The sequence below is a fragment of the Oxyura jamaicensis genome, chromosome Z, assembly GCF_011077185.1.
Source record: "Oxyura jamaicensis isolate SHBP4307 breed ruddy duck chromosome Z, BPBGC_Ojam_1.0, whole genome shotgun sequence".
NCBI lineage: Eukaryota > Metazoa > Chordata > Aves > Anseriformes > Anatidae > Oxyura > Oxyura jamaicensis.
In genome coordinates, this window is record NC_048926.1 from 84559 (window position 1) to 103407 (window position 18849).

General features: G+C 45.4%; 1 protein-coding gene and 1 long non-coding RNA gene across 3 annotated transcripts in view; one reads left to right on the forward strand and one right to left on the reverse strand.

The window, feature by feature from the left end:
- LOC118155959 overlaps positions 1-1906 on the forward strand; it is an 8716-nt gene extending 6810 nt beyond the window's left edge. The window contains exons 2-3 of the long non-coding RNA XR_004746080.1: positions 801-985; positions 1439-1906. This is a non-coding gene — a long non-coding RNA (uncharacterized LOC118155959). The remainder of the gene's footprint in view (positions 1-800; positions 986-1438) is intronic.
- Positions 1907-9913: 8007 nt separating this feature from the next.
- SEC11C (SEC11 homolog C, signal peptidase complex subunit) lies at positions 9914-15950 on the reverse strand. 2 transcript variants are annotated; one of them, XM_035310382.1, is made up of 6 exons: positions 15800-15949; positions 15503-15612; positions 14206-14355; positions 11828-11947; positions 10535-10592; positions 9914-10128 (listed from the first exon to the last, which is right to left on the reverse strand). In XM_035310382.1, the coding sequence occupies exons 1-6, from the start codon at positions 15839-15841 to the stop codon at positions 10075-10077; spliced, it is 534 nt and encodes a 177-aa protein (XP_035166273.1). In that variant the 5' UTR covers positions 15842-15949; the 3' UTR covers positions 9914-10074. The 2 variants fall into 2 exon arrangements, with proteins under 2 accessions (XP_035166273.1, XP_035166274.1); XM_035310383.1 differs by lacking the exon at positions 14206-14355 and having other exon boundaries at positions 15800-15950.
- Positions 15951-18849: the final 2899 nt, after the last annotated feature.

Consider the following 18849-nt stretch of genomic DNA (forward strand, 5'->3'; position numbering starts at 1 on the left):
CCCCCCCGCTCCGGCGGGGGGAGGCGAGGGGGCGCCGCTCCCGGGGCTCTGCGGCCGCCCCGTCGGGCCGCCCACCCCAGCCGCCGCCGCCGGAACCCCGGCGCCCCTCCACCGGCTGCCCCGGGGCCGCTCGCCCCGTCCCGGTCGCTCTCGGGGGCGCCGGGGGGTCCAGTGCTTGCGGAGAGCGTCGGCAATTTCGCTCGTAATTTGCGTTTGCAAGCCAGCGTTTGCAAGCCAGCAACTTCTGAAAAGGTTGTGTTCCCCTCGGCCCCCTTCGCCCAGCGGGTGTGCTGCCCTGCGGCGGCCGCGGACGGGCCGGGCGGGCCGGGTGCCCTGTGCCGGGCAGCCCGGCGGGGCCGCGGCGGGAGCGGAGGGAGCGGAGGAGCTGGGCGAGGGAGCGCGGTGCAGGCGCCCGGCTCTGCCCGGGGGGATGCTCTCACGCTGCCAGGCCAGGCTGCAGGACGCGGGAGCCAAGGTGTCTGCCTTCCCTCTCTGTTACACAAATGCTTTTTGGAAGGACTCTAAGGTCCAAATGAATCTGCCTGCATACAGAAAGCATGACAATGTCCCCAGAACTGACAAGCTTTCGGAAGAGTTTACGGGAAAAAGTTGCTCCAACATTTTTTTTTGAGGCAGAGAAACCATTGTAAAATGACAAAACGCAAAGGACAGCATCATTTTAAGTTAATTGAGAGATAAGATCTTGGGCAAAGTGTTCCTTTTAATTTTCAGCACTGCATGAATTTACTGTCACAGGTGTTTATGAATATGACTCGCAGGACTTTCTTCTTGCCTTGCAGAGAGAAAACTTCCCAGAACTCTGAGGCACCCGGAACTGGACGACTTCCTGGTATTTATTGGGTGAAAGGATGTTCATCCTGAAGAGATGCTGAAGAGGAAAGGGTGGGTGAGTCGCTGAAGGAGTCAACAGAGGACTGTGGAGGCCATGAAGAACTGGAACAGTTAAGTGCGTACTCAGCTTCAGGTACGTAGATTTGGTGGAGGGAAGGTGGATGAGTAGTAGAGGCATGTGGAGTCCTGATGTGCTGTTTGTCCCAGAAGAGAACAGACACAGGGATGTAGTCTTGTGGAATTGGCACAGTTTGTGTGCTGGTTTAGTGTCTAGAGAAATGTGTCAGGATACAGTTAACAGAGCTGACCGCAAGGACTTGCCAGGTCCTTCAGCTGACCCTACTAAACTGGAACTGAACTATACCCATAGTTCTTCCCTAATGGAAACTACCGTGGGTGTAAACTAACATAATTAGTGGGCAAATTATCTAGTACAATCACTTTTGAAGTCAATTGTGTGGCCTACTGTATGAGCTAAATTGTTCCCTTGTTTAGTCTTAGTTCATTGCATCTCCTTTTACTGCTTCATGCGATTCATTCTTTTATTTTGGTTATTAATTATACATTCTTGTTTAATTTACAATAGTATTTCCATGCCTCAATCAGGAGTTTCACTGCGCAGCCTGTGGCACAGCTATGGAAAACACGTGCTCTGTGCTGAGCAACAGATGATCAGCCACAGCATTGCCACCCGTGGGAAATTCTAATTGTTTGTCGCAATTCAAGACAGGAAATGGAAAATTCAGAAAACTGTCTATTTTCAGAAGAAAGCAAAGCAAAATGTTTGGCTTCCCTAAGCCGCAGTGGCCGTACTGGAAGCCCTCCAGCTGTCCTTGCCTCCCTGCCTGCTGCTCTGGAGCCACTGTGCCAGGGTCCCAGTGGGCTCCCGGCTGCCCTGGCCTTCCTGCCCCACAGCCCCCAGGCCTGTGAGCACAGCGTGGTGCAGCACAGCCCCCCATGGCGTGGCCCCGCAGGGCAAGGGCCCAATATCGGCAGGGCAACGGTCGGCTGCTGGCACTGCCGCGTCCACATGGGCTAACCTGGGAAACCGCTTGCTCTCAAGCAGAAAAAACCAATCTTTAGGACATAAAACCCAAGCTTACATTTAAAACTAAACCAAAGCACAGCAAGGATGCTGAATAATTCCCATCTGCAAATGCAGAAAGCAGGCAAGAGGGGCATCTTAGGCCCCGTGGTGGCTGGGAGCACCTCCACCACGATGGCAAGAAGCCAGGCAGTGGAGCGCGGGGTGGTGCGTTGCCACCGGCAGGCCACACACTGCCAGCCTGGCCCAGCCCCTGATAAGTGCGTCCAGGAGCCGAGGTGCCAGGGCAGCAGGGGCGTGAGGCACAGCCACGTGCCCTGCCTACGCCTCACTGGCAGCAGAGCAGCAGCCAAGGGTGAGGTCTTGGGATGTGCTCTGAGTCCAATCGCCATGGCAGGGCTTGTCCTTGGGTCGCAGCTTGGACCAGGTGCAGGCTGAGGACCAGGTGCCAGGGCTGCGGGGATGGGCCCAGGGACGAGCCCTCTTCCCTGGCCTCATTGCCACCACTCAGCCCAGTGACAGGGCTGGCCCACTGCTTTGACATGCTTGTGCATTACAAGCATGTTTTTGTTTGCTTCCTCATAGGGATAAAAAAGTAACATGGATTTATCCTAATTCTTATTTTTTTCTATTAACCTCTTCAGGAATATATATATCTTTATATATATATATATATATATATATATACAGAAATAATGTACTGGAACCCCCACAACAGGAAAGGATATAAGTACACTAAACGTATGCAATCAGTTTAAGTGACTTGTTCATACAAGACAACCTTTCTTTCTTAAAGAAGAAATCCAATAACATAAATTCCCATAACATAATAACACAATAACATAAATTGTGGATGCCCCATCCCTAGAGGTGTTCAAGGCCAGGCTGGATGGGGTCTTGACCAACCTGATCTAGTGGGTGGCGTCCCTGCCTATGGTGGCGATGGGGTTGGAGTTAGATGATCATTCCAACCCAAGCAATTCTATGATTCCATGATTCTATGAAATTCGTGGTTGAACTTCAAGAAAAAGCTTCCTGTATTTTCAGATAGCTTTCTACTTGCCATGTATCTTTCCCTGTGGCAAAATGAACTACTGTTGCACTTCTTGGCAGAAAACAGTAATGGGCTTTAAATGCTGGTATCACAATAGCACTGTTTATTTTGTTTCCTTCACATTTTAGATAAATATGATTGTTCTATCAACAAGGCAGTTTTTATGGAAATAAATAGGGATAAAAGAAAAATGATGTACCTTTCATCGTTTTCTTTGTAGTGATTCTGACGTTACAGATAGCTATGACATATGTACAGAGCAAACAATGGTTTAAACATATCAGCAATGTAATAATAGGGCACGATCACTAAGGAATACTTTGTAAATGTTGAAGATGCTGAATGGACTAGTCTTCAGTGCTCCAAACCTGTACTGAGGGCAAGCGTTCTGCAAACAACCTGAGCACTGACTCTCTGCAGCAACAGTTCCCTGAAGAACTGCAGACATTTTTTCAGAAAGGAGCTTCACAACTTTGCAGAGGAGGAACAACATGAAATGTTAAGCATTTATTTAATAAGGCACAGTTTAAGATATTTGGCATCGTTTGTACCTCATTTTAGGAAGTCATAGACCTCGACAGTTGAGGCTTAACTAAGGTGATGGCTTATTGCATATTTAGTGTGTGTCAGTGTTGTGTTAACCATCCCTTCTAGTCTTTTTTTTTTTTTTTTTTTTGTGTGTGTGTGTGTGTGTGTGTGTGTGTGTGTGTGTGTAGTGAAGGGGCTCAATATTTTGAGAGCCCAAGTGGGAAGAATTTGTTTCTACATTCTTGGGAACTGCTGTTGGCCAGATGCAGGCAGTCTCAGCTGAGCCTTCCCAGAGAAGACCAAATGCTTCAAGCCACACAGCTGTGCTGGGAGTCTGGGGGAGCACAGAGCAATGGGATGTGAGCTGCGGGCATGCAGGGCTGGGACAGGTCATTGGCAGCCTGAGCTGGTGCACAGAGGTGCCGGGGCTTGCCAGCCCGTGTGCCTGGGCCTGGAGGGGGGGGGGGCAGACCCTGATGGGCCACTGGGAAAGCTGGAGGAGGTGGCACAGCTGCGAGCCCTGTGAACATGCAAGGACCTCTGTCTAGAGAAGGGCATGGGAGCAGGTTAGGGACCTTCTCCCCGTGCAGGCTGAGCTGTTTCAGCAGGACTTCCACACCAGCTGTGACTGAGCTATGCAGCAACCCAGCAGGTGACTCATCTGCCAATTTGTCAATTTGCAACTAAATCTGTGGAAAATAAGTACCATGGAAATATAAAACTACAAGTTTTATTTCCCAAATATCAACTTTCTTCCATATTTAGAGCCAAAAGCTGGATTTATAAACCTAATACATGTTTGAGAATATTGAGCTGAGTAAACTGCATGACAGAAGTCTAGATAGCTATTAGATGAAGCGCAGACCAAGCATAGGTGACAGAAGGGACAGGCATTTGCAAGCCACAAGGCTATGAGGAGGCCCCAAACTCCAGACACAAGAAGCAAAGCAGGAAAACAGCACTTCACTAAGCAGCTGGCAAATAGGTGGATGTTTCTTGGAAGCAGGGGCCAGCATAGCCAGCCCCTAGCCCCTTGGGCTACCTTCAGGCAACCAAACACAGCCCCAGCTGTGCTGTGACTCTTGGAGCATGGCCCTAGCCAGGGCAGTGAACCAAGGCTTCAGGTCTCCCTGAAGAGGGCCATACTGGGTGCCCTGCCTGACAAACAGCGAAAACCCAGGTGGGACTCCTCCTTCTTTCTCCTTCTTTCTCCTTCTCTTTCCCCTTCTCCTGCTCTTTCCCCTTCCCTTTCCCACTCCCCTTTTCCTTTCCTTCCCACAAACGTGACCTTCACCATGCTGGAAACAGATGTCCTAACATAATTACAAAAGAAATGGAATGGAGCTTTGTCCATAATGGCTTTTTTTTTTTTTTTTTTTTTTTTGGTAAAACTCAAATCCAGACATATTGCAAACAGCTTCAGAATTGAGATGGTGCCACATCCACATCAGGTTTTCATAGATCTACCTATAGATAAGGACCACATGTACACACCATATGTGTTTGTAATTTCTGCTGATAGCATAGTCACACACAAATGATAGAGAAGCAGAGTTGGTTCCATGTACAAAAGTGATGTACTGAAGCATAAATAGTGACAAAAGAGATGGACTATACTTATTTAAGCCAAGCTGTGTAGCAGGGAAACATATTGAATTTTTTGTTATTTATGTGGCTTACGTTTTGTTTGCTTTAGGCCCATAAGACGTTCAAAGAAACACTGATAAAATCCACACACACAAGTGAAAATGTTGTTTTCATCACTGTTGCTTGCTATCTTGATCAAACAGAGAGAGAAATGACTTGCTAACAAGGCTTGAACTGGAGTTCTCACTGCATTTACTCCACACACATTTTATCTCTACCAGCACAGGCTACAGGTAAACCTGAATGTTGGGGCTGGTAGAAGCTGTATGAAATACTGTGGCCAAGATATACCAGAGGTCAAATTAAACATAGCAAAACTTGTTTTTTCATTTCTTTTTAAAACTGAAATATTTCAGGCTTCCAGCTTCAGAAGGCTCCTTACCAGGGTACTGTGAAGTGCTAAGGCAGCTCCATAGAAATGAATGGAAATTAGGTGTGCAGCCTACCTTCTGGCTTCAGAAAACATACTTATCCACAGCTGTTGACACCTGAATTCCTGTGGAAATCAGCCTAAGGGGTGTACATCTTGCTGGCACTGAGCACTTGGTGCCAGGCCCCCCGCAGCCGGACAGGGAAGTGTTTCTGGGTGCCAATGCTTCTCCCCCCGGGTAGGACTAAATGAGGACTAAAAGTCATTTCAGGACAGACATACAGCTGGCTGTGGATGCTTGTGCCTTCTCTCTCTTTTGCCTTTCAAGGAACTATAAGTGATGGGCCTGGGTCTCTTAAGTCAGTCAGACAAAAAATGTGGAAAAGATGTGGAAAAATGTGTGATTAACGGAAAAGGCAGGAAAAAATCTGAATCATCTTTTCCGATATGTTAAGAGGTGAGTGCTGAAAGCATTTCTTTCTGAGTGATAAATCCTGTCAGCAGCATTGATGTTCAAAATAAGACAAACATCTTAAAAAGCTAGGCTATTCACATTATGCAGAACTGCAAAGCACTTCTCCTGTAAAAATCATGTGCTGCATAATTTGCATTTTTTTTCTCTGAGAAAAAGAGATGTGATTAACCAAGCTTAATATACAACATCATTTCCTCTCCACTGAGATAAAGACTTCACGCTCTACAGTTTACAGAAGTGTTATGATTACAGCTCAAAAGACCTAACTTAGCTATCTATGGTTTATGACCTGGAAGACATCCTAAACCCTTGGATAGTTTTGTTTCATGCCAGTTCACTGCCACAAACTAGAATTTCAGTGACATGCTAGGGAAATGCTAACTGAAGAAAGTGGGCTGGGAACGAGGAGAGCAATCAAGAAGGGTTCAGGTGGTGTCCTTAGAATTTTGTGCCTTCTGGCTTTACACATGATTTATCTAATCACATTTCTTTTCTCCTATCCACCCACCCCAGGCATGGAGGATCCTCTCTACTCAGGCTAGCTAGTGTTTTCAGGAAGCCTTAGGCTGCAGGACTGTTGCCACTGGACAGTGCAATGCAAACCACACGCAGCAGCTATGACAGCTGCTGCTCAGCAACACGCAGTGGGTTATGGGCAGAGACTGGGTCAAGTGGGGCTTTCACAGCATCAGCTCAGCCACAGTCTGATCAATCTCAAAGTATTAATGTTCATTTCCTGCTGCTGTTGGAGAATTCTTAATCAAACGGTGCACATGCTACACGGTTTGACTTCCCAGCGCCATAGTACATTGTACTACTTCCACTACTTCTCTGGTGTTCCTTAGAAGCCTGCTCCATTAGTGGTTTCTCAAAGCAAATACAAATGCATTCTTAGAGCAAGAGCATATTTGGTTTTGAAGCACAGCAGTGAAAAACATACTTACAGCTGGGAAAATCTAGCAGCTCACTGTTCCCAAAAGCTAAACCTGCTCCTCCTCCTTTGTGTTTTTTTTATATTTCTCCTGTTTGTTTTCCAGCGGAGAGCTAACTTCATCCTGGGTTTGCACGTTGCATTGGCTCCACTGAACACGAGAGCTGATGCAGATGTTTCCATGTGACCTGCAGTAGGATTGCTTCCGCTCAGCAACAGGAACATGGAAAATGAGTCCAGCTGCAGCACGTAAAGTCATTGTCAAACTTGTTCTCAGCAAGACTAGTAGGAAAAGCTTGCAACATCCAGTTATGAAATGTATCCAACAGCAAACTGCATTCTCTCCACTGCAGACACTAATACTTAAGAGACTTTAAATTATTCAAACATTGTACAGTGCAATACACTCACAGCAGAAAGGAACCATTCACCCGATAAGCATTTCACCATTGCAGCTCATTTATCATTGCTATCAACCTAAGAACTAAAGTATTTGTTACATTTATTGAGCTAAATGAAAGGCTTTCCATCAGAAATTTAGATTCTTGGAAAACTTTTTGTGCTCCTTCCCTGACTTCTAATCTAAGGAAATTAATGAGCAGTATTCTCTAACTAGATTATCAGAGACGTAAATGGTTGGCTTAAAGCGGCTCAGACAGTAGTGGAAAAGCAGGACAAAAACAGAATCAAGAGCAGCTCAACCCAGTTGGCCAGGACAGGAGGCCAACACAATAGGCCTGATTAAAGAGGCACCAGTTAACAAACGAATACAGTTTATCCACAGAAAAGGGAAGCTTTTAAAGCTGGAAGTGAAGCTTTTGTATATGGTTCTGTACAACCATAGATTAATATGTTCAGTGCTTTTTTCCTTCTAATGCAGAAAATGATGAATATGCAACCATGTTGTCCTGCAGCTCTCCAGCTTTGCAGGTAGTAATGCTCCCACCTACAGATGTAGCTGGAGAGACAGGCTCCACACAGTTCCTCACATACTAGCTCTTTAACCTCCTATGTCCAAATGGTAAACCATAAGGCCTCACTTCATTTTATGACAGCTATTCTGGTCTTGAATTCTCAGACACCTCAACGAACTGGTAAAGCAAGGAGACAGAAGTAGTCAGCATTAGATACCTCTTTCCTACACTGTCAAGCATAGGAAATAAGAAAACTTCAAAAGGAAATCAATATAAGATTCAGCCAGCGACATGCGTTTGTAGCCCAGAAAGCAAACTATATCCTGGGCTGTATACGAAGCAGCATGGCCAGCAGGACAAGGGAGGGGATTCTCCCTCTCTGCTCTGCTCTCTTCAGACCCCAGCTGGAGCACTGCGCTCAGCTCTGGGCCCCCAGCAGGAGAAGGACATGGGCTTGTTAGAGCAAGACCAGAGGCCACAAATGCAATCAAGGGGCTGGAGCACCTATCCTACAAAGACAGGCTGAGGGAGCCAGGGGTGGTCAGCCTCGAGAAGAGAAGGCTCCAGGGACACCAGGAGGTGTCCCTGCCCCATGGCAGGGGGTTGGAACACAACAGGCTTCAAGGTCCCTTCCAGCCCAAACCACTTTATTAAAAAAAAAAAAAAAAAAAAAAAAATGTGGCCCATTATTAAGAGTATGTCTAGAATCCCACTCTCAAAGGTAGAATTGACTGAAATTGTATTGGAGTGGGAATAAATTCTAATTTCAGGAACACTGGTCTAGGGGAACAGGACTTACTACCCATACACTGCCTCCAAAAATTAAATCATTTTTTCTTAACTGGGATGGTACACTTCCAGAAAGACTGCCTTAAGAATACCTAAATTATTCTGACATATTATTTATTATACTCGATTTTATTTCTACACAAATTGATACAAAATAAGTCATTTTTGTTGTCATACAGTTTGTTGTGAAAACTGCTTAGTAGGACACAAAAGAAGTAATATTACTTGGAAAAATTCAGCAGTTACCTGCCTTTCAGCACTGGCAGTTACAACAGAAGGGGTGCCATTATTGTATAATGGCATATTTTTGTAGAGGTGAGGGATTACAGAAGAAACAAAACTCCATAGGAAAAAAAGCATCACGCTGTTCCTTATCAAAGAAACAAAAACAAAGCAAGTAAAGAAAACAAGTTTTGCTTTGATGATGGTACAAAATTGACATTTGAATCCAAGAAGAGAAAGATCCACAACTTCATGTAAGATGGTTATCAGGTAAATTTTAAAATGTAAAAAAATAATTTTATGTTCTCAGTCTTCAGGTGTCATAAGACAGGAGAGAACAATACATCCTCAAAACAGGAATTTGGGTTATGTTTTTCCCTTGGTAATATTTCTGAAGCACACAACTGTGCTTCTCATTTAGTAATCCATAAGCATTAATAAATCCCCACAAAGATTTTTTTGTTAGCTTGGTCTTACGGACAGGAATGTAAAGGCAGAAAGGTTAATACCCTGAATTCTAGAATCATGTAGAGTCCCTAAAAATCCAGCCATTAATTGTTTTTGTCTCTAGCCCATGAAGGAGCAAGTTTCACATTCACAAAACAAAACATAAAACACAAACAAACAGAAGAAACCTACATTTCCACTTCTCAATTCTTAATCACAATGAAAGCCCATTTCTCATTTCCCTCCCCTTCAGACCATATCTAGACAAATTTCTTCAGGCATAAGTGTGACTAACCTCCTACAACTCACCACCTGTTCCAACCCATATGCTATGCCTTTATTGATGCTGAAAAAATAATTCGCAAGATTGTGAAAAGAGAATGAGTTGACAGAGATCAAAAATAATCAAGCAAAATAACTGAACACCCAGGAAGGACAAAGTAGGTTCAGTTGCAGTACCACTTTAAAAAAGAGCCTTCATCAAACCAAAGAGAGATCAGTGTATTCTACAGCATATTAAGAAGTGCCATAAGCTACTCTAGCATGACAGTCAGTGTCTCCCTTTTGCAAAAGGCTAACAAAGCGGTATTTATTTCAGACGGTAAATTTGCCATTATATAATTAACCAACAGCCAATACCTTTAATTACACAGTTTATTTAGACAGGACAAGAGTTTGCACAGCTTTGTAACAGTATACAGAAATTAAAACATCTGAAATATATTATGCTTTTTCTCCTGTATATTTAATTTCGTACTTTGTTCTGGGAAAAGTGATTTTTTTTTTCCCATTTCCGTCCTTCAGGATTCCCGTTTCAGTAGTACATAAGCTCCCATTACTGCCAGAAGAGCATACTGCAGAAGAAAAAGAATGAAGACTGATTACAATTTTTTTTAAGAGAAGCTTTGAAATCACAAATTGTTTGAAACATGCCCTCTACACCTTCTAGATGAGTACACAGTTACTGAGTTGTGTTCCCCTAGAATTACAGCAGTATTTTGGTGTGATCGTATTCTTTATAAACAGGCATCACAACTGTATGTGCTTAACTCATTACATTCTATACATGGTTTTCAAATGATTAAAAATAGTCAGTTCTACTGGGTAACAGTCAAGCTAAAATAAGAAAGCATGAGAACACTAATTTCGTATTAGCTAACAACAAAGATTTATTAGCATGTATCACGATTCTTTTCATATTACCTGTATTTGCTATTTTATAGTTTTAGATTTAAGTATTCAAAGTCTTTGTATACATACCTTAAATTTTGGGTAGTCATTCATTATTATAGTTACCATACCAACATAGGGCAAAAATCTGTAATTGACAAAACAGATGAATGTAAAATTAACCCTCAAAAGTTAAATGGACACGTTTCAATGTTACTCAGTCTTGAAAAATGTAGATAATGGATTTCAGAGAAAACAAGAACATTCAGACAGATAACAAGGGCTTTAAGGACAGCATGTGTTTGATAATGCAAATTTGGGAGCAAGATTTCTGACTCCCTACTCCTTCCATCACGTAAATGCTTCAACTTGCTGAATATTATTCATAGCATTAAAAGTACACATGCACCCCAAAAATGGAAAGTATCACCAAAATGAGGGGTACTAGCAAAAGCCTAACATCCTGCAACACATCAGAATCAGCTTTTCAGTTGTTCTGAAGGTATAAAAGCCATGTGATCTAAAACTGAGTTTTACATGAATATGGAACTTAAATTAACATTTAAATTAACATAACAAGCAAATAAATATTATTCCAGAAAAGTACTTTGTACTGTCATGCAAGTTACTATATTTATGACTGCTTATGTAACACTTATATTAGGCAAGAAAATACACAGATATACAACCTAATACAAAAAGTCCTACTTTCTACTAGGGTTGACCCATGCTGTTAATCTTCGCCCACTGAACATGGCAGAACACGCATCAAGCTTTTTGTTGCATTACTAACATTCTCCTAGCCCAAAAAATGCTTTGCAACAGGCTCTAAGCAAAAGTGATCAAAATTAGAAGTGTGTAAAACCATCATTTACACTTGTCAGTAATGCCCACCTGGGGTGGGAATTAAGTTTATATATCTCAACATACATACATACATGTGTTTATATATATATGTGTGCGTGTGTGCGCGCCTGTGTATTTCATAGATAAAAATTTAGATTATTTGTGAAAAATCTTAAGAAGTTGAATTTTTATCTCAACTGGGGAAGAGGACAAAAACTCAAACTTTGCATAAGATTCCCATGAGATGTGGAAACATTTCTTATTAATTCTAACAACTGCAAGGATAGGTTGGCTAATTTTTATTCACTGGTGAATTACTTATGTTAAGTGCGCCTTTTTTTTTTTTAAAAAAAAAAATATTCCCAGTCCACGTTAGTGAGAAGACTACACAATGCAACTTTGCCAGGTAAAATAGTTTTCTTACCATATTATTTATGAAATTCAATAAATACCACACCACATCCAAGAGTAGAATTGATGTTAAGTTCAATTTTTTTTTCTATTTTAGTTATAAAGAACAGACTTTGCATTACTCACCCTCTTGCTCTTCCAACAACATCTTTCTTCTCTAACCAGTTCTGACCTTCTTTGTACAAGCCTCTATCATCAACTTCATTATTATCACCTTTGGTCAGAAATTTGATGTTTCCATTTTCTCTAGAAGGCAACGAGGTGATAAAGTAAATACCACTTAATTTAAAAACCACAATTGACATCTACAAAGCACAATGAAGATGAAAAGTACTACAAGATTAGATAACAATGTTTACTTCCAGTCCTGCCTGTCCTGCTTATTTAACAAACACCATTAAATCATTAACATTTCAGACTCTACTGACAGAGTCAACAGATTTTAACAGGAGACATGTTTCCTAGGCTGTCATCTGATGTAAGCAATTACACAATGAATATGAAAGGATATTATGATCTGGATATTTTCTGTCCAGAACCGGCACTAAATTTCCTTAACAAAAGCAGGATATGCCAATCTGGAGGGAAACAAAACAAAACAAAATCCTCTCTATTTTCAACAGAACAGAAGTTTTAAGCTAAAAATAAAATAAACAAACAAAAAACCTAGAAACAGTACTTTATTTATCAAAGATCTCAACAGTGCAAAAAGTTAAAAGGCTTGTGCTTTTTTCTTTTTATGACAAAATGTTGAGTAAGACCCCATGAAGTCATCGCGCACTGCAGAATGAATTTAACTGAATTTCAACCACAAGGCTTATGAAACATGAGACATACCCCCATATTTTCCTGTAGTAAAGAAAAGAGTGTAACAACACAATGCTTTAAGTACTTCTCTTTTATATATTTAACTTCTAGTAATCGTATTTTCATCAAAATAAAGTCCTGTCCTCGTTTTGATGCAAGTAAATACTGAGGACCCCTTAGCATAGCTGCAAATCTGCATCAAAATATTTTGCCAATACTTTGTCACTGCAATACACTTTCAAGTCACTTATTGTTTAGCTAAACAATATAGCAAGTTCCTGGCAAAACTTCATTTATCTTTGTTATTTGTTAAAGTGGCAGATAAGAAATAATACACGCAACAAGCCTTGAAATAACATTGGGTGAACAAAGTATTATATGTGGGGTTTTTACTGGCATGTATGGGGAAAGCCAAGTGATGCAAACAGCTTCAGTAGGTGGCACTCTTTCCCCCACAAGAATAAACGTACTTACTGCCCAGAGCCTAGCTGCTCCCCTGCGGCCAGAGCTGATGTCCTGACTTCTCCTGGCCATTACACAGCTCATTCCTTTTGTAGGAATACAGGTTTTAAACCCTTAACACAAATAACTGCCTTTCCCTACTGTTTCAAATGGACAGAGTATCTTGGACTTTGTTTTCAACATGATATAATTTAACCGTTGCTGTTAGAAAACTTGCCACGTTTTGCTCCCTTTTAAGCATAATGCACGTGCATGTATGTGCAAGATTTCGGTTCAACACTCCCATTCAAACAAAAGTTAGTAGGCTTTCAGTCTTCAAAATTATTTTTCTCAAAAAGATGCTAATTGCCAGTAGTGATATCAATAAGTAACGAGTTTTTATGAAGACAAATTAAGAATTAAAAAAAATAAAAGAGGTAATTCTTGGATATAAGTATTTGTTTTGAAAAAGCACCAGAGGCAAGATGCTACCGGAAAGACGAAGACTTGCAGTTCATAGCCCAGGCCTCCCGAGGAACAAATACACCAGCACCTGCCACTTCCACGCTACCTTTTCAGTGTGCAGTAGAAATAGACCTGTCCCTCCTACATTTGGGAAAGGACTGTTTATCATACCAGATGCATTCAATAAAGGTAAAAACAACTAATCTGCCTGTTGCTTTTATGCATGAATTGTTGTTGATGTTGTGACTAAAACAAAAATAGAAATCTTTTCTCACTGAGTCAAATCTCAGTCTTCTGAAAAACCTCAGATAGCAAAGGTCAAGTACTTGTCAGACTTATCTATGGCTCTGATTCTGTCTTTGCCTCCATTCCACAATTTGCACAGAGAAATAGCTATTTCTCATAACCAAAGACCCAACAGTCACTATGCAGTGCAGTCTGCTCCCACACACATTTCTACTGATGGGAAAAAAAAAAAAAATGACGTGTACAGCTTGTGTTCCTGGACTCCTCTCTGGCATAGGTTTACCTACTTTGAATGTGACCAACTTTGCTGAGGGACAGGAGCCAGAGTCTCAAGAAGCATGCCACAGAATGGGGAGCAGAAGCAGATCACATCCTAGAGACAAGCTGCATCTTAGAGCAAATCCTTGCTTGCCTTTTTTCACAGAATATTTCCTAATTGTAATGTAAGTGAAAGTCATGGCGTAGGAAACTATATTTAGATGTAAGTGAAAGGCATGGTGTAGGAAACTACATTTAGAAACAAGGAAAATGCCAAGTTGCATTACTTTTCATGAATTTTGATTACTCTGTGAACTATTGGAATGTCTCTGCCTTCAACTTTAAAAACAACTATTTCACCGGCTCGGATTGGGTCATCGTGGAAATTTGTTAAGAACAACAGGTCTCCCCTGTGAAAGGCTGGTTCCATGCTGCCACTACAAAGAGAAAGAGAAAATATGTTAGCATTATGGCAAACAAAGGAAGAACCACGAATACAGAGAGCAGTTAATTATTACAGATAAACTCACAATGTTAACTGAAATCTGTAGCTTCCACCATTCAGCATCATCACAGTGACATTTAACACACAACCGAAACCTCATTAAGCTCCAAGCTGAGGCAGCCTGTAGAAGATGTTCTTACTGCCTCAGTGAAAGAAATAAATCAAATAAGCTCTATAGAAAAGTAACAGTATTGTAGCTATCACAAAGGAACAAAATGAGCCATTCTGCTTAAGACAAATCCATTAGCAACTAGCCAAAAGATGCACCAGTGATTACTACTACTGACCAGAAAAGTCCATGCCTTTTCTCCCAAGCCAGACACAGTAGGTTTTGGTAACATCCTGTGAGGTAGGACTCCAAATCCCATTACCACCTGCACTAACAGACTTCTCCCATCAAAATGCTGTTATTTCCTGTGTATGTTCCCTACTGATGCACACTCAATTTCTAGAGGGCTGAATCTTCCTTTAACATGTGTTTAAACTTTGTGCATTCGATCAGCACTCAGGGGCCTCCAGGACTGGGTCTCTATGTACCAGAATTAAGTTAGCATTGTGATTCAAGTCATGCAGAAGTGTAATTTACTAAAAAAAACAGCTGTAATGCAATTTTAAATGCACAAATGGTAAAAAAGAATGACCAAATACACCTGAAATTGTTCAATGCCTTCAGAAAGTGCAATACGCTTACTGAATTCTTCAGACAACAGAAGCTTCAGAGGATAACATATTCCTATTAAAGCAGAACTCAGTTTTAGAATCACAACTAGGAGTACTATTCCTAGGTAGTAATACAGATGACCAATCTTGGGTTGTTGATGTGTACTTTAAGGAAACAAATGTAGCTTTTCAAAGGCTTAACTCAATTACTGCTTCCATAAGCTTCACTGAACTATAGATCGCAACGACGAGTAGCTTTTGCTCAGCACACGAACACAGACGTACAAGAAAACAAGCGTTTGTGGGCTTCTTTACATAGGTGACGCTCAAAACCCCACACGCAACCAGAGGGCGCGGAAAGGTGCCAGAGGGCTGTGACAAGGCCGGCCTTGGCCAGGAGCGCCTCCACCTCCACCCACCTGAGCACCACCACAATGGGGCTCTCGCTGCCAGTGACGACGATCAGCCCTTTCCATATCATCAGGGCGGAGGAGACGATCATGGCGAAGTTCAGGACCTGGTAGTAGAGCTGCAGAGACAACAGGCACGTCTTTGCGCGGCGCCCCGGCAGCACCGCGCAGCCCCGGCGGGCAGCCAGGCCGGCGGCCCCGGGGCGAGACCCGGCCGCCCTGAGACGGGCTGGGCTTGTTCCGCCTGGCGATGCCCGCTGAGTCGGGGCCCCCCGCCTCGCCCCGCCGCCCCCCGCCGCCACCCGCCTGCCGCTTGTTCATGCGCCGCAGGTCCCCGAAGAGGTCCATGGCGGCTCCGCCGCCCGCCACAACCGCCGCCGCGGCCCCGCAGCACTACCGCCTGCCCCGAGCGAGGGGCTCCCCGGGAGTTGTAGTTCTCCGCCGCCGCCCGTCCCGCTCACGCTCGGTGTCGCCGCGACGGTTTTGGACTACAACTCCCAGAATGCACCGCGGCACAGCCCCCCCCAGAGGCGAGGACCCTCGCGTCCCGCCGCAGCACGTGCCCGGCCGGTTTGCTGCCCGGAGAGCTACCGGCGGGGATCCGCGACCCCGCTGCCGCTCGGAGCGACCCGGGCCCGTCTGCGGGGCGGCGGCGCGGCGGCGGCGGCCCGGGAGGCCGGCGCTTTTCGGTCAGGCACGTGCCGGGCAGCTCTCGCTGGAGGCGTGGGCGCGGCTCATTGGCTGGCCCGGCCGGACGGGCGGGGCGGGGCCGCCGGTGCCGGGAGCGCCGCGGGAGCCTCGGGGCTGCAGCGGAGCGGTTCCGGCAAAACAAAACAGCGCAAAACAAATAAAGCAAAAACAACGGGGGGCAGCGCTGTGCGCCGCCATCCGTCCCGCCGGGGCCGGCCCCGCGCCTGCCCGAGGCCGGGGCACCGAGCGCCCCCCGGGGCTGGGGCCGGGGCCGTGGTGGCGGCAGCAGCGCGCCCGTGCAGGGGCACCGGCGGCGGCCGCACCGCCCGAGGCAGCGCCACGAGTGGCGAAGGGCAGGGGAGGCGGGTGGAGCGCTTCGGGGGGAGGAGACGGCCGCGTCTGGCTGCGCCCCTCTGTCCGGACCCAGCTGCTGCCGCGACACGGGGCTGCTGCCCTGACACGGGGCTGCTGCCCTGACACGGGGCTGCTGCCCTGACACCGGGGATGCTGGATGCTGGAGGCTCCGCACTGGTGGCTTCCAGGCTCGCGCTGCTCAGGTTGCCTCTCGCCGGTACCCTGCAGGTGCCCCGAGGTGGATCAGCACGGGAGGTGACGCCGTGTGAGCCGTGCCCCCAGTGGCAGGAGGGGCTGGGGGCGCTGGGGCTGCTCGGCCAGCGGGAGAAGGCTGGGGGAGCTGTCCGTGGCCTCGGACACCCGCGGGGAGGCAGCAGGCGGGGAGGCCGACTGCTCGGTGGCAGCCAGCCGCGGGGCGAGAGGCACCGGGCAGAGACCGACTCGCGGCAGGGCCGCTCACAGCAGGGCTCCCCTTGCCGGGGAGGGCGGCTCCAGGGCGGGCTGCTCGTGCAAAACCCGCCCGGGCGCGGTGCTGGCTGCGGCCGTGGGGGCGGCTGCCCACCGGGAGCCCTGCCCGTTCATCGCAAGACGAGGAGGGCCCTCGTCCATCCAAGCCTGAGCAGCGCGCTGCGCTCACGGCACGCCTGTTCTGACGCTGCTGCAGGTGGCCTTAGCCTGGCTGCCTCGTCCACTCAGCCCGAGTCCCAGAGCTGCCCTTTAAAACCAGGAGCTTGGGCATCGCCTCGGAACAGGGCCGCTGCACGTCCCTCGGGCCACAACGACTGGCCACGATGCAATTTGTCACTGTGCCCCTCTAAGCAGGTGCATCGTTCAGAAGTAATTACTAAGACAGACATGGGGAAGGAAAACACACAAGAGCAAACCCAAAGGTGGCTAGAAGATTTCCAAATTTTCTCTGTTTAATTAAGATCTGAATTAAAACACTGTGGAACAGAGGTATTTAATTTTTAAAAGACTATGATCTGCTCACTGTAACGCTTGATAGATTCTTGCCTAGCAAAAAGTTTTTTGTAATTCCCCTGGAGTAGGTTTTCATAACATGCTAGTTACTTAGACTGATTAAAAAAATAACAATAGAGCTTTTCCGTGTATGAATTTGCTTGGCCTTTTTTTTTTTTTTTTTTTTTTAATAAAGATTTAAAATGGTGATTTGAACAACATAATCATAGATTGCAATCAATGTAAGGGGGATTAGCAAGTCACAGTCTCTTGCAGGTGATTCTGCTACCCACAAAATCTGTAGCTGCGTATTGTTTTTTGGGCATATTCTATGGTGTATTGAGTCCTTTTAACAGAGCTACAGGCTGGGAGATGTGTGGTTAGAAAGCTGCCTGGCAGAGAAGGACCTGGGAGTAGTGGTTGACAGTTGGCTGAATATGAGCCAGCAGTGTGCTCAGGCGGCCAAGAAGGCCAGCAGCATCCTGGCTTGCATAAGAAACAGCGTGGCCAGCAGGTCCAGGGAAGTGATTGTCCCCCTGTACTCGGCTCTGGTGAGGCCGCACCTCGAGTACTGCGTTCAGTTTTGGGCCCCTCGCTACAAGAAGGACATGGAGGTGCTCGAGCAAGTCCAGAGAAGGGCTACGAAGCTGGTGAAGGGTCTGGAGAACAAGGCTTATGAGGAGCGGCTGAGGGAGCTGGGACTGTTCAGCCTGGAGAAGAGGAGGCTCAGGGGTGACCTTATTGCACTCCACAGGTACCTGAAGGGAGGCTGTAGCGAGGTGGGGGTTGGTCTATTCTCCCACGTGCCTGGTGACAGGACGAGGGGGAATGGGCTAAAGTTGCACCAGGGGAGGTTTAGGTTGGGTATTAGGAAGAACTTCTTTACTGAACGGGTTGTTAGTCACTGGAACAGGCTGCCCAGGGAAGTGGTTGAGTCCCCATCCCTGGAGGTTTTTAAAAGACGTTTAGATGTAGAGCTTAGGGATATGGTTTAGTGGAGAACTTGTTAGTGTTAGGTCAGAGGTTGGACTCGGTGATCTTGGAGGTCTCTTCCAACCTAGACTATTCTGTGATTCTGTGATTCTTTTGCAGAGGTGCCCATATAAGACAGAGGCAAGGAAAGATAAGTTCAATGAAGCTTTATGAAGAGTCCAAACACCTGTTGGTTACCTTCTGCCCACGATGAAACCGTGAGAGTTGTTATTGTGAGAGGGTGGTGGTATGGGTTTGGGGTTTTTCATTTGCTCCTCTAATTAAAAATAGCTAATTACTGATTCTCTTAAAAGAGCTTGTGGTGTCCCACATGTTCTCCTTTTTAAAATGAGTCTCTTCATGATGAGTAAACTGTCAGT

Excerpts from the sequence above, each read along its gene's own strand:
- SEC11C (XM_035310382.1), bottom strand. The coding sequence starts at position 15,841 with ATGGACCTCTTCGGGGACCTGCGGCGCATGAACAAGCGGCAG. Across the intron at positions 11,948-14,205 it reads GTAATCAAAATTCATGAAAA|AGAAAATGGAAACATCAAAT; the intron begins GTAATGCAACTT and ends GTTGCCTTCTAG. Across the intron at positions 10,129-10,534 it reads ATGACTACCCAAAATTTAAG|TATGCTCTTCTGGCAGTAAT; the intron begins GTATGTATACAA and ends TTTCTTCTGCAG.